Here is a 13,802-nt window from a genome sequence, read left to right as displayed (position 1 = left end):
CTGAAAAGTACCTCCAGGAGAATGACAGGAGAGGACAATATTCTATATAACAATATTCTAAGATTTAACACAACAGTGAACAAAAGGAAGCTATTCTTTGATTTACAAGAAATACAAATTTCTACCACTTTGGGTTCAACTTCTGGTTCTATCACTGTTATGACTTTGAGTGTAACAATTACTTGGATCTCAGTTTCCCTCTCTTCTACATAAGTAAAACATCACTTACCACACAGGAAGGATGTATGATAAAATAATTCACATGAATGGACTCAGTTCTTCAGAAGAAAGCTATGAATCCTTAAGTATGAACCTGAAAAGCTAATTAAAAATAAGATGACCATATCAAAATTAAGTCTGAATCACGCAGTGGCCTAGTGGGTCTATGAGATACTTATCAGCTATCAATTTTACTCATAACAGAATACATGCTAAGTCTGGGTCTGTAGTACAAACGTGGTTTGAGCAATCAAACAAGATCATTCATTAATGTGGTAATATAGAGAAAATAAGTTATACAGGTTATTCAGTGCCATGTTGATTTGATATAACCTAAAAATACTTGATATAAAATAATGACATTCTCTTGGTGTTTATCTTTTAAAAATATATTTGGAGGTGGTTGCTCAAACGATATATAATCACTGAACAATAATAACTATAGGGTGTTAACGAAACAATTAAAATTGGGTAAAACACATGTACACAGGCGGATATTTCTCTGGTATATAAAATAATCTATAACTATCAAATTAAAGTTTTGAAGTCTAAAAGTACAGTAACAGATTATATCAACCAATATTTATTGAGCAATATATACAAATCATTATGCTAAACACCAGAAATATAAAAATGTATTAGACTTAATATGCTTGCTCTACAACTAGACTGTAAGCTGTGGCCAAATAACTGGGGCACAATGATTTAGACAAACTAATGAGTACTGTATATAACCAGTTTTATAAGAATAAGAGTAGGAATTAGATAATATAATGAAAAGGGAAAAAGAATGGGATTCTGGGAAGACATTTTAACATTTTAATTATCTTTTCTAGCAGCCTGCATTTTCTCATGCAGTGGTCATCACATTTGAGTGGAGGTTTATGGAAACTTTGGGAAGGAGGCAGCGCTGATGCTCACCCCATATTTCAGATGAGGAAAATGAAGCTCAAAGAAATTAGGCAATTTGCCTAAGATCACAGGTCAGGACTGGCAGAGTCACAGCTAGAAACCAGCCAGTTTCCTGACTTTGTCCAGAGGTTACTTCTACTACACTAAATTCTAAATTGTCAATATTAAAGTGAAAACTAGAAGTGAGCTTGAAAATCTCCTAATGGAGTGTTCCCTTAACCAATCTGATAAAAAATTTTTCTGGGGCATATATTAAAAATAGATTTCTAGGCCCCACTGCAGTCCTACTGAATAACCTACAGTGACAGGTTCTATTTTAATAGGAGCCCCAAAGAGGTGATTCTAGTGATTAATTAAGCTTGGAAAATACTGTTCTATAGCTGCATGTCCAGTATGGCAGACATTTGGCTACTTAAATTTACACTGACTAAAACAATAACAAAAAATTGAGTTCTTCAGTCCCATTAGCTATTATTTTAAGTACTCGATAGCCACATGTAGCTAGTGACTACCATACTGGACAGCACAGATATAGGACATTTCCATCATGGGAGAAAGTTCCATTGGACAACGATGATTCCAGATCAATCCTTCAACTGTGATGAGAAAACTGAGGCACAGGATCTTGAGCAACAAAGGTCATGGAGCTAGCTAGTGGCAGAACTGCAACTATAACCTCATCTGTCAGTGCCCTTCCTATTGTATTACATCATTCTACTTCATATTCAAGGTTTGTTCAAATGGGAGTTATTTCCTTTTCACTTTTTCTTGTGGGTTCCAGCGAAGCAAGAAAAGAAATTCTAAATTTGTGTGTGTGGGGGAAATCCTTAAAACAAAGGTTTATTAAAAAAGAATGATTAAATCTAAACCAATTTGCAATTTTTGTATAAAATCAAAAGTCATCTTGGATAGTGGAGAATATCCTGTTAGGAAGCACAGCTTATTTTAACTATTTTAATTCCTTCCTCTTTTATCGTCTTGATGTTTTCTGTCTTTCTTAGATTTGAAACCCTCAGCCTAATGATACATATTAACTGACTTATCTTGAAATTCTAAGTGTGAAAGGTTAAATCTTACATAGCAAACATTTTAAAGATGAAAAATTGAGAAACAAGGAGCAACCCAAAGAATGTGACTTGTCTAATTTTAGAATGTGGTCACTCAGACTGCTGAGCACTCCTGGCTTTTAGTAATACTATGGTTTAGTATTTATGATATTAATATGTTGTTTATACTTCTACAGTTTGGCCATCTTTTGACCACTATGTTTTAAAACAATTTAAAATAAACTGTTTCATTTTAATTTTCAACATAGTTGGGAGACTAGCATCTGAACATCTAGAAAGATTTAGATAATAAAGTCAGCATATAACTAGCCATAAAAAATACATCAATGTCTTCTTCAAAAATAAAACCAGTTGTTCCTGTCTAGTATGTTTAGAATGCAAATGTATCCAAAGGCAGTCAACTATAGTCATGACAGTTCATGTCTAAAGTAAGCAGGCAAACAACTTGGAACTCCATATTAATTAAAAACTTTAAAGACAATTATTCAGCTCCCCTAATTTTTTTTCACCATCTAATGTTCAATCCTATGTTAAATTCTAGTAACTAGATTTATAAGAAATATTTTATGTCAAAGTTTACATAAAGTTAAAAATTGGACGATTAAAAAATATGGCCCAACATGAGACACTAAGAACAGATACTTATTCAAGACAGATGTTGCCATAATTTGCAAGGTACCCATAAGCCTTGAGTATGGGGTGCTATATAAATAGAAGCTACTTGTTATTCAGAGAAGGAGGTGGTGCAGAAAGAGACAGCTATTTTCTTTCTAAACACTCTTTGGTGTTGAGGTAAACAAACAAAAAATAAAATAACAGTCTAAGCACACAAGAGCAAAGAAACAGTCTCTAAGTCATAAAAGGGGAGAGAAAAAAATGTCCTCTAACCTTTCCAACAGGAGACTGGGGGCTTAAGATGAAATTTATTTGCTGGCTTTTAGACCAGATGTATTACTTCTACACTGTATCTGTTAGGTCTTGACTCCCACTCCACTATACTAGGAAAAGGAAAACATGTGCTCCCAAGATTCTTAACAACTACTTTGGGGGCAGCATAGCTCACCAAATAAAGGAGAACATAGAAAAACACTGACTGACAATAGTTTCAACTGAACTATTTCAGCTACCAAGTGATAAATACTGGTGTATATTAATGTAAGGAATACTAAAAATATTGTAAACGCTAGGCAAATCTAAATTTAAAATCTCACGAAACAGTTGTTAAAAAAAAAAAAAGGAAATAAAACATTTGGAAGAGGGGCTTGCAAGGAACACAGGTCAAATGGGTGGAGGGGAAGCAGTTCTTTAGACCATCCCAGGTCAAATGGGTGGAGGGGAAGCGGTTCTTTAGATCATCCCTCTACCAGATGATGCTTCTAACAGCTTCCATACTATACCCAGGGGGCAATCTTAGGCACCCTTAGAAAAAGTGATTTAAGTAACAAGCAAATGTGTCCTATGATAGGAGAACTACAGAGATAATGATGAAATTTTTAACTTCAAAAAGACGCACTAGTGAGAGAAAATAGCTATGAAATCTCTAGATTGCAATTCTCTAGTGAAAATATCAATCATCTTCAGACATGTAAGCCAGCACACTTGAAACTGACCCAGCAAAGTTTTCAGCGGGCCCTCACTATCTCTCAAACCCTCCTTCCTCCACTTCCCTGCTGTTCTTTCCTGGCACACAAAATATAGGCCAATGAGCAGTGGGTGGGTGAGGAGGATGTGAGAGAAAATTTGAGAAGTAAAAAAAAGGAGCAACTTAACCAGGACATGAATGAGACTGAAAGGTCTAATAAGGGCAGGCAAACAACACTTTAGAACTACTGAAAAAAGGAACGGGCTTTCCTGGGCAATAGTGAGCGCTCAGTGTTTGTAGGGGTTTAAGCAGAGGCTAGATTACCTACCACTTGTCAGAGAAGCTGCAGAGGGGACGGCTGTTTTGGGTGACCTCTAATGTCTCTTCCGACTCTGAAACGTTAGGATTCTTATTTTACAAAAGAGAACGCAACGTTCACAGAAGCCCACCGACTTGGAACGCTATAAAGAGCTGCCTTGGCGGCTGCTTCCCAAAACATCACTCCCACCTCTCTCTCTTCCGCACGTGCCCACCCCGCCCCCTTTCAATATTTCCACCTCCACGTGCAAAATGCCTCGCGGCACTGGCCCCTAGTCGGATAGGCACATTTTCCCAGAAAAGCACCAAAACTATTTCCCTCCCCACCCCTCCGGGGAGTGAGGACTCCACTCTCCCACCCTGGGAGGCTAAAAAAGGAAAAGTCTCAGATCCAGTCTTTCTCCCCCAGCCAGAGCAGGGGGCAGGGGCGGGACGCAGAGAAAAACTTTCTTGTCAAATTTTTCTTCCAGAGAGTGGAGGAGACAGAGAGAACCCCAACGAGTCCCGGGCGGAGGGGGGTGGGGGGAGGGGAACCCCTGAATCGTTTAACGGCTGGTAGGGGGAGGGGGGGCTCTGGAGGTTGAGGGGGCGTGGGATGAAGAAGCAGGCCTGGGAGCGGGGTCAGGGAGCTGCAGGGTTCCTGGGGTCGGGGAGCTGCAGGAGTCCCCCCAACCTGGCACACAAAGCGGCTGCCGCGCTCGGCTCTCACCAGATCCTTTGTGTTTTCCATCAGGGCCTCATGGGTAGGGGTTGTCCGTGCTCCCCGAGCCCGCGGCGCCCCCTCCCCGAGCTGGGGGCAGGTGCCTCTCCCAGGGACTGCGGCGACTACAGGGGGCCCCCGGCTGGGCCCAGACCGGTGGCGGCTGCGGCAGCCCCCGGATTTCCCCCCTTTAACTCGGGTGGCCCCAGGATATCAACAACATTAGCATAGCCCTCCCTCCCCAGCGCGCCTGCGCCGTGACCCGCGCCCCGATTGGCCCACTTCCCTACATACCCTCCTCTCTCTCTTCCAGCGTGGGACCCTCCGCAGGCTCCGTACTCTACGGACCGTACCAAGACGAAGGGTGGGAAAGGTTTGGGGGCTTGTGTTAAGTCGAGCGGTTAAAGTCAGAAGGAAGAGTAGAAGTTTCATTCAGTCATTGCAGTTTCTACTCTGGCTTGCTTGCGCTCCTCTCAATATGTTGCAGCTGCGAAGTTGTGCTGGGAAAATTTTCCACTCCAGTCACGCCGCCTCCCCTACGCCCGGCAGATCGGCCCTCCCGGAGGAACTCCCTCGCGGGGAGGGGCCGGAGCGGGAGTGGGAGTTACGTAGGGAGGGAGTGTGGGTCACGTGGCGAGAGGCCGCGCAGGCTCCTTCCGGCCCCCCGGGGCCTCGGCTGCGGCGGAAAGCGAGGCGCCCCGGCGCATGCACAGTGAGGTTCCACGTGAGCGCCCGCGTTTCTTCTCAAACCTAACGATGCCGCCGGAACGGAGGAAACGAATGAAACCCGACCGGAGGGCCGCGGCGAGGCCGAACCGGAAGAGCCGATTGAGGCCGGACCGTAGAGCCCGAGCGGGGCCGGGCGGGCCGCCCCGAAAGGCTGCCCCTTCATCCCAGCGGAAACCGCCGGCCCGGGCGGGCGCGGCGGCCGCTGCGGTCGCAGTCGCGGCGGCGGAGGAGGAGAGACGGCTCCGGCAGCGGAACCGCCTGGCGCTGGAGGAGGACAAACCCGCCGTGGAGCGGTGCCTGGAAGAGCTGGTCTTCGGCGACGTCGAGGACGATGAGGACGCGCTGCTGCGGCGTCTGCGGGGCCCGCGGGTGAGGGAGGCCGCGGCGCGCGGGCTGGGCGCGCTCGGGCGGAGCGCGCGGTGGGCGGCGAGGCTCCGAGGGCGGAGCCTGGGCGACCTGCGGCGGCGAGAAACGCTCAGGTGGGAGGGAGCCCGAGAACTCGGGCGCCGAGGGGCGCGGCTGCGCGGCCCTTGCCTCTCGGCGCTAGACTGAAAGTCTCTGGAGGGCGGAGACCGCGCCTTTCTCCGCCCCCGAAGGAGCTGCTGCGTTTGGTGTCCCTTTGTTTTGCGCACTGTAGTCGTGAGCATCTTTCAAAGCTAGGCTCCAAATCCACTCCCCAAACTCAGCGTGGTCTTTTAATCACCTCCCGTGATTAATTCCTTGCCGTGATTCAGGAGTTTAGTTTCGTTGATGGAATCAACTCGTGAGCACGGGCCTGGGAACCTGCGTTTTAAAAATCTCCCCACGTGATTGTGGGACACACTTGAGAATGATGGCATATTCGTCTATTTAACAAATATTTTCGAGCCTGTTGGGTGCCAGGTCGTCTTCTGGCAATGGCAAACACTGAGTGATTGATTATACTTTTGCACACTTTTTATCACTCGTTTTATTCTATACCTGGCTGTTCTTTCAAGATATGGAGTCCTAGGCATTGTTCTAGGCGCTGGAGAAGACACAGCAATGGACAAAACTAACAAAAATCCCTGCCCTCGTGGACCTTGTGTAGTAGTGGCAGAGACAAGGTAAAGGAGTAAAGTAAAATTCAAGTATGTTAAGTGCTGAAGAGAAAAAGAAATTAAGGTAACGGGGGTTATCGTGTGTAGAGGAGGACTGTGAAATTTTAGAGGCCAAGGAAAGCATCACTGAGAAGTACTCAGTCAGTGTTCAATGAATGCTAACCTAGAGTATCAGCTGATTGCCAGAACCTCCTTTTGGGTGCTCGTGGGAGAAGCAGCAGCAATCTAGTCGGGAGATAGAGAACTGCTACTGGAAAAATGATGAACCGCGTGACAGTTTTATAGTCAGGAAAAGGAGCAGTCTATGGAGGTCAAGTTTGTTGGAATTTCAAACAATTTGTTGATCTTACATTGGTAGTAGGCAAGTAGAAATCACTTGGACATTTCTATCATGGTTTTGAGAAAGCTCAAACTGGCTTCAAGGGGTATTCTGTAGTTTTAGGTTTGACAGTATGGCATAAAGTTTCATAAGGAAGTAGGTAGTCAAGGTCACCTAAGAAAAATCGAGGTATCTTGGGCACTAGTCTGCCTCTGGTCCAGTGATTTCTGTAGTTCTGGCATTTCTCTTGTTCCTTTTTTCATCTGTCAATACCTTTTGTTCTTACTTGGTCTTTGCATTCCAGTGTGTTGAGTTTTCTCTGCTCCAGTGTTCCATCCTGCTTTTGCCTTTCCAACCAGTGGTGTCATTCTCTGGTCTCATTTTCTGCTTCTGCCTTGGCTGTGGTAGCATTCCATCTCATTACTCCATCAGAGGGCCATAAAAAAGCATTCTACAAGCCATGTTACTACAAGACGTGTGTGCGCGCTATCATGTGATAGGAAAACTCAGTGTTTGAGGGCATTTTATTTTCTGTAGGTTCAAGGACATGAAGACTCAGGTGACTCAGAAGGGGAGAATGAAGCAAAAGATAATTTTCCAACTCAGAAGAAGCCAGTTTGGGTGGATGAAGAAGATGAAGATGAGGAAATGTAAGTTGCCTACATTTTCTTCCAGAATCCCTCTGGACACTTTAAAAATCATTCTCTTGACAAATTTGTGCTTATGTGAATATTTGAGAAACATTTGAAAGCATAGAAAAGGTCATTCATTGTTCATAACCCCACCATCAAGGAGAAATGATTGTTAGCATGTTGACATACTTCTGTTTCTTGTCTTTTCTCTTCTATGCTGTATAGAATAGCTAAGAGAACACAATGTTTGGAGTCAGACCTGAGTTTGCCTTCTAATTTGGCCAGTTCCTATTTGACCATGGGCAAGTTTGGAACCTGCCTTTCTTTTATTTGTAAAATGGGCACAATGGTAGTAACTATATCAGGAGGCCGTAGGGATTAAATGAAATAGTACTTGCAGAACTTCTAGTACAGTGCCTGAAATTGAGTAAAGGCTAAAAAACGAATTAGCACCGTATATACTTTCATGGATGAGAATGTACTGAATACTCAACATTTTTGCTAGAGTGCCATGGCATCAGCCTAGCTCACAGCAACCTCAAACAGTTCTCCTGCCTCAGCCTCCCGAGTAGCTGAGACTACAAGTGCACCACTGTGCCTGGCTTATTTTTTTCTGTTTTTAGTAGAGATGGGTCTCGTTCTTGCTTGGGCTGGTCTTGAACTCCTGAGCTCAAGCAGTCTTCCTGCGTCGGCTTCTCAGAATGCTAGGATTACAGGAATGAGCCTTATCTATTTTTTCAGACTTTGTCAATTTGATGGTGGGTAATAGCTCTGCCTCATTTGAGAAAACATTTTTGTTTTTAGTCACTGGCATTACTTACAAGTATTCTTTGTTATGTCTTTATTTGTCTTATTGGAGGCTGGTTTTTAATGATCTTAGTATATCACATACTAAGAATTTTAAGCCTTTATATATCAGATTTAGTGTAGGTTTTCCCCCAGCTTTCTCTGTATAGAAGTTTTAAATTTGTGTATAGTCAAATCTGTGAATCTTTTCCTTCATTATTTTTACTGTTTTATAAGTATTAAAAAATTCTCTATCAGAGAGAGACAAATTTTTGCCTATATTTTTCCCTCATAGTATTGTAAGGTTTGCTTTTTATATATTTAACTGTTTGATTTACCTGGGATTTGTTTTGGAGAATGACATAAACTGTGTATGGATAAGTCATGATAAATTTTCTGAAATATTAGCTTTCCAAAGGGTTAACTAGATCTGCAGTCCCCAACTCCCCCAGACTAATGCCAGACTGCACAGTAGGAGGTAAGTGGCAAGCCCAAATTTACAGTCTACCTAGTGCTTCCAAAGCTCCCCATTGCTCAGGGAGCTCACATCACCACTTAAGCCCCATCTCCTGCCAGATCAGCAGTACAGGGGAACCCTACCATAAACTGTGCATGTGAGGGATCGAGGTTGCCCACTCCTTACGAGAATCTAATGCCTGATCTGAGGCAGAGCTGAGGTGGTGATGGCAGTGCTGGGGATCAGCTGCAAACACATATTATCGTTAGCAGAGAGGTTTGCACAATAAACGTAATGCGTTTGAATCATCCTGAAACCATCCAGTCCCCTGTCCATGGAAAAATTGTCTTCCATGAAACTGGTCCCTAGTGTCAAAAAGGTTGCCAAAAACGTTGGGGACTGCTGAACTAGATGATCTGAAGAGAGATTCCTTTTTGTTTCAGGAAAAACAGAGACTGTACATATAAAGAGTTTACGTCTAACACATCTTGCTTGACATTTATTGTTCCATTAAATGTTTTCTCATACTACTAAAGGCAGCAGCTATTTATGTTGTCTCTTTAAGTCATTTAAAATATGCTGTTCTGTTTTTTCATAGGGTTGACATGATGAACAATCGGTTTCGGAAAGATATGATGAAAAATGCCAGTGAAAGTAAACTTTCAAAAGACAACCTTCGGAAGAGACTTAAAGAAGAGTAAGTGTCCTTTTTCATGTGATTAACCAAGAGGTGTATATAACCAGTGGTTTCTTTCAGTTTGTTCAGTCTTCAGCTGTAACATCTTCTTGAATAGTCAAATTTCCATTTTGAAACAGGAGCATTGCTTTTGGAGGCAATAACCACATTTCGCTATTTTGTGAGGCAGGGAGATACAAAATTTGGAAAAAATTTAAACAACAATCATATTGCTTACTTGCTTGTTCATTTGTATATGGTAAACCATCTCTTTTCCATAATTTTGTAATATGAGAATTTAAAAAAATTTAAATACGTGCCACATGGGTTGAGTGTTTTTTTTGTTCTTTTTTTTTTTTTGCCATTTTGCCATATTTGCTTTATATATTTGTGTGTGGGGGTGTGTTTTCTCAGTCTATTGGGAGTAAGGTGCAGGCCACACAACACTTTACCCCTAAATTCTTCAAGGTGAATTGCCTAAGATTAAGACATTTTCCCTTCATATTGACAATATCATCGTCATACCTAAGAAATTAATAGCTTCATAGCTCATACTGGTCCATGGCCTGTTAGGAACCGGGCTACACAGCTGGAGGTGATCTGTGAGTGAGTGAAGCTTCATTTGTATTTACAGGTGTTCCCCATCACTTGCATACCTGCATAAGCTCCACCTCCTATCTTATCATCAGTGGCATTAGCTTCTTATAGGAGCATGAATTCCACTGTAAACTGTGCATGTGAGGGATCTAGGTTGCTTGCTCCTTATGAGTATCGAATGCCTGATGATCTGGGGTGGAGCTGAGGTGATGATATTAGTGCTTGGGAGTGGCTGCAAATACAGATTATCATTAGCAAAGAGGTTTGACTGCACAGAGACTATAATAAATCAATTGCTTGCAGACTCATATCAAAACCCTATCAGTGAGTAGCAAGTAACAATGTAATAATAATACAAATAAAGTGCACAATAAATGTAATGTGCTTGAATCATCCTAAAACCATTCCTTTCACCCCCTACCCCCAAGTCTGTGGAAAAATTGTCTTCCATGAAACTGGTCTCTGGTGCCAGAAAGGTTGAGGGACTGCTTCCTTAACCAAAATGCTTGGGACCAGAAGTCTTTGGAGTTTGGAATTTGGAATATTTGCATTATACTTAGTGGTTTAGCGTCCCAAATCTGAAAATCCGAAATGGTCCAATGAGCATTTCCTTTGAGAATCATATTGGCGCTCAGAAAGTTTTGAATTTTGGAGCATTTCAGATTTACAGTAGATTTAGCATTACATTAAGGGTTGCAGAATGGTGTTTTTTCTGATTCTGTCGTCGTTTAACTCCCCATACATAGATGATCATGGAAGCCTGTTGATTGTGAAAGGTGGTTTTTATTAAATTTACTGAACAAGAGAAAGCACCGTCTTAATAGAACATCAATTTGAGAGAGTCTCAGTTTCTATGGAGGAAGTAGGGAAGCATATTTATGGGTTTTGGGGCTGGGGTTAATCATAGGAGTAGATTCAGGGTGGAAGTTAGTAGTTATGGTCTTGGGCAGGGATTGGTCAGAATTTTTAAATTAGGTAAGCTGTTGGAACCATTGTCTTTGGAATAGAAGTCTGTGCAGTTACTGCTGCTGTGGTCTTGGAATGTATGGTCTGCATGAGCTGGCTTTATACAATTTGAGCTTACATAGGTTATGTTGCATGCCATGTTTTGTTCTGTTTTGCAAGTCATGATATAGTTAATTTGCATATTGTTTTATTTCTCATTCTGCATGTATTGGTGGACATTCTTTTGAAAAGAGCTTCCCCCTCTGCCCTCTGGATTTTACAAATACTCTTTTGGATTCATGGGTTTTATTCAGCTTGTTATAATCGTAACTCTTTGCTCAGATTATCCAGATTTGGCCCATAGGAGCCCTTCCAAGCTAGCTCCTGTGTTCTTATTTTTTAGCTTTTTGGCCTCACAGAGATGTCCCAAGCTCACATTGGCCTTCTCCTGCCCCAGATCAGTCTGTTTTTCCAGGAATCCTGATTTCTTTTAGTGGGAAGTGATATTTAAGAACAGGACACCAGGTGTGGTTATTGTTATGAGGATCATAGCTCACTGTCACGTCGAATTCCTGGGCTCAAACAACCTTCCTGCCTCAGCCTCCCAAGTAGCTGGGACTGTAGGCATGCACTACCGTGCCTGGCTAATTTTTAGACTTTTTTAGAGATTGGGTCTTGCTTTGTTGCCCAGCCTGTTTTTTTGAATTCCTGGCCTCAAGTGATCCTCCCATCTTGGCCTCCCAAAGTGGGAGATTACAGGTGTGAGCCATTGCACCTGGCTGTATTATAAGCATCCGTATTATAGGATCTTATTGCTTCTAGGCTTTTAGTTGAACACAGCTGGGAAAATATATATATTTTAAAATAATGGTTTCATATTGATACCTCTAATTCAAACTTCCAGATCTTTTAAAATATTTAAAAATATATTGTTTTTGTTTGTATTGACAATATTTTTTAATATTCTTATAGGTTCACTGCATTATCTTCTTTTTTAAAAAGTAGATTTATTGAGTTATAATTTACGCACAGTGAAATTAGAACATTGCCATCACCCTCTAAAGTAGTATACCCTTTCGTAGTCAACCCTCTCTCTTCTACTTCTAACCCCTGACAACCAATGATCGGTTTTCTGTTCGTAAAGATTTGCATTTTATAGAATGTCACATAAATGAAATAATATAATGTGCAGTCTTTTATCCTTATTTATTTATTTTTTTAGAGGTAGGGTCTCGCTCTGTTGCCCAGGTTGGAGTGTAGTGGTGCGATCATAGCTCACTGCAGCCTCCAACTCCTAGGCTCAAGAGATCCTTCTGCCTAAGCCTCCTAGAGTGTTGGGATTACAGGTGCGAGCCACTGTGCCTTGCCCATTTTATAGTCTATTGAATCTGTTGTACCCGTTCACTGAATTTATTATTTCAGACATTTTTTTCAGCTTTAGGAAATCTTTTCAGCTCAAAACCTTTTGTTTTTTTTTTTTGCTTATTCCTATTTGCCTTTTTATCATGTTTATTATTATTATGTTTATTATATTTCTTTTAAATACTTGAATGCATTTGTTAGCTATTTTAAAGTTTTGTGCGCTAATTCTGTCATACCTGTCATTTCTGTCTATTTCTATTGAGAGATTTTTCTTCTGGTTATAGTTCATGTTTTTCTGCTTCTTTGTATGTCTAGTGATTTTGATTGGATTCTGGGTTGTGTGAATGTTGAGTGGATTTTGCTTTTTGCTTTTTGGGTTGGCAGGCAGTTAAATGTCTTGCACATCAATTTGATTCTCTCAAGGCTTTTTAAAAATTTTGTTAGCGCAGGTCTAAAGTAGTATTTACTCCAGGCTGGTTTAGCCCCACTGCTAAGGTATGACCTTTCTGGATCTCTATGGAATGCCATGAGTGTTCAGTAAGGACCTTCCGTCTGACTGGACTTGAAACTCAAGTGTCTGAGCTTTGGTATTGTGCAACTTACAGCTCCCTTAGTAGTTCTTTGCCTGACTTCATGGAGTGTCATCCTTGAGTGTGGAGCTTTGTATTCAGCAGAATGGTCATCGGACTCCAATGAGGATTTCTGGAGCTCTTTTTCTCTCTTCTCTACAGTACACTGCTCCTCAACTTCCAACTGTACATACATCAGCCTCTTTCAAGTCTGATCTTTTTCTCCGCTCTATGCCAGGGTCTTATAAATGCCTTGGGAAGATTCCTGGTGGCAATAGGGCTCATCTTTGTTATTTCACCTCTCTCAAGGTATGCTGCCTGTTGTCCAATTTCTGAAAACAGTTGTTTCATATATTTTGTCCAGTTTTCTAGTTGTTTATGGCCAGTGGGCTTAGTTTGGTGAGCTAGTCTGTACTTCTGTGTTAAAAAATGAGAACAACTCTTTGCTCTCTTCCAATCCTTTAGAACACAACTATCATGCTTCTCTAAAAGCTTACTTTTTCCAGAGTGAAATGCTCTTATGTTATTCAAATGATATATGATGAAGCTTTGTATATTCTTACCAGTCTGGTCATTTTGTTTTAATCTTGTTCTGTCATGTGCTCTATGTACTGTGGCATTGCTTATAACCTCAAAGAGACTTCTCTGCTTAGTCCTGACATCTGGAATGTGTTGATATGAGCAACTAGATGTAAATAATTAACAAATGTATATTCAGGTGTCTGGTATCTAGGACTACTTTAGGTGGACAGACGTTCATGCAAGTTTCCAATGCAGGGAGGTCGGAACTATTCTGTGAGTAAGGATAATAACTTCTATTTTTAAAGGTAGTAACTTCTTTGGAAGAGATTCT

General features: G+C 41.7%; 2 protein-coding genes across 8 annotated transcripts in view; one reads left to right on the top strand and one right to left on the bottom strand.

The window, feature by feature from the left end:
• The window catches only part of MBTD1 (mbt domain containing 1), a 59,949-nt gene extending 54,492 nt beyond the window's left edge, over positions 1–5,457 (bottom strand). For 3 of the 7 annotated variants that reach the window (XM_045525156.1, XM_045525157.1, XM_045525158.1), the window contains exon 1: positions 5,093–5,457. In XM_045525156.1, coding sequence (XP_045381112.1) covers positions 5,093–5,230 — 138 coding nt within the window. In that variant the 5' untranslated portion in view covers positions 5,231–5,457. Of the gene's footprint in view, positions 1–229; positions 322–4,108; positions 4,173–4,807; positions 5,031–5,092 lie in introns of those variants that run through there. The other 4 variants (XM_045525162.1, XM_045525160.1, XM_045525163.1 and 1 more) reach the window with 4 other exon arrangements.
• Positions 5,458–5,503: 46 nt separating this feature from the next.
• The window catches only part of UTP18 (UTP18 small subunit processome component), a 37,868-nt gene continuing 29,569 nt past the window's right edge, over positions 5,504–13,802 (top strand). The window contains exons 1-3 of the mRNA XM_045525165.1: positions 5,504–5,896; positions 7,463–7,575; positions 9,399–9,497. Coding sequence (XP_045381121.1) covers positions 5,504–5,896; positions 7,463–7,575; positions 9,399–9,497 — 605 coding nt within the window. The remainder of the gene's footprint in view (positions 5,897–7,462; positions 7,576–9,398; positions 9,498–13,802) is intronic.

Source organism: Lemur catta, chromosome 15 (assembly GCF_020740605.2).
Source record: "Lemur catta isolate mLemCat1 chromosome 15, mLemCat1.pri, whole genome shotgun sequence".
NCBI lineage: Eukaryota > Metazoa > Chordata > Mammalia > Primates > Lemuridae > Lemur > Lemur catta.
The sequence above is the reverse complement of the archived record's forward strand: the minus strand, read 5'-3'. Positions and strand labels throughout refer to the sequence as shown.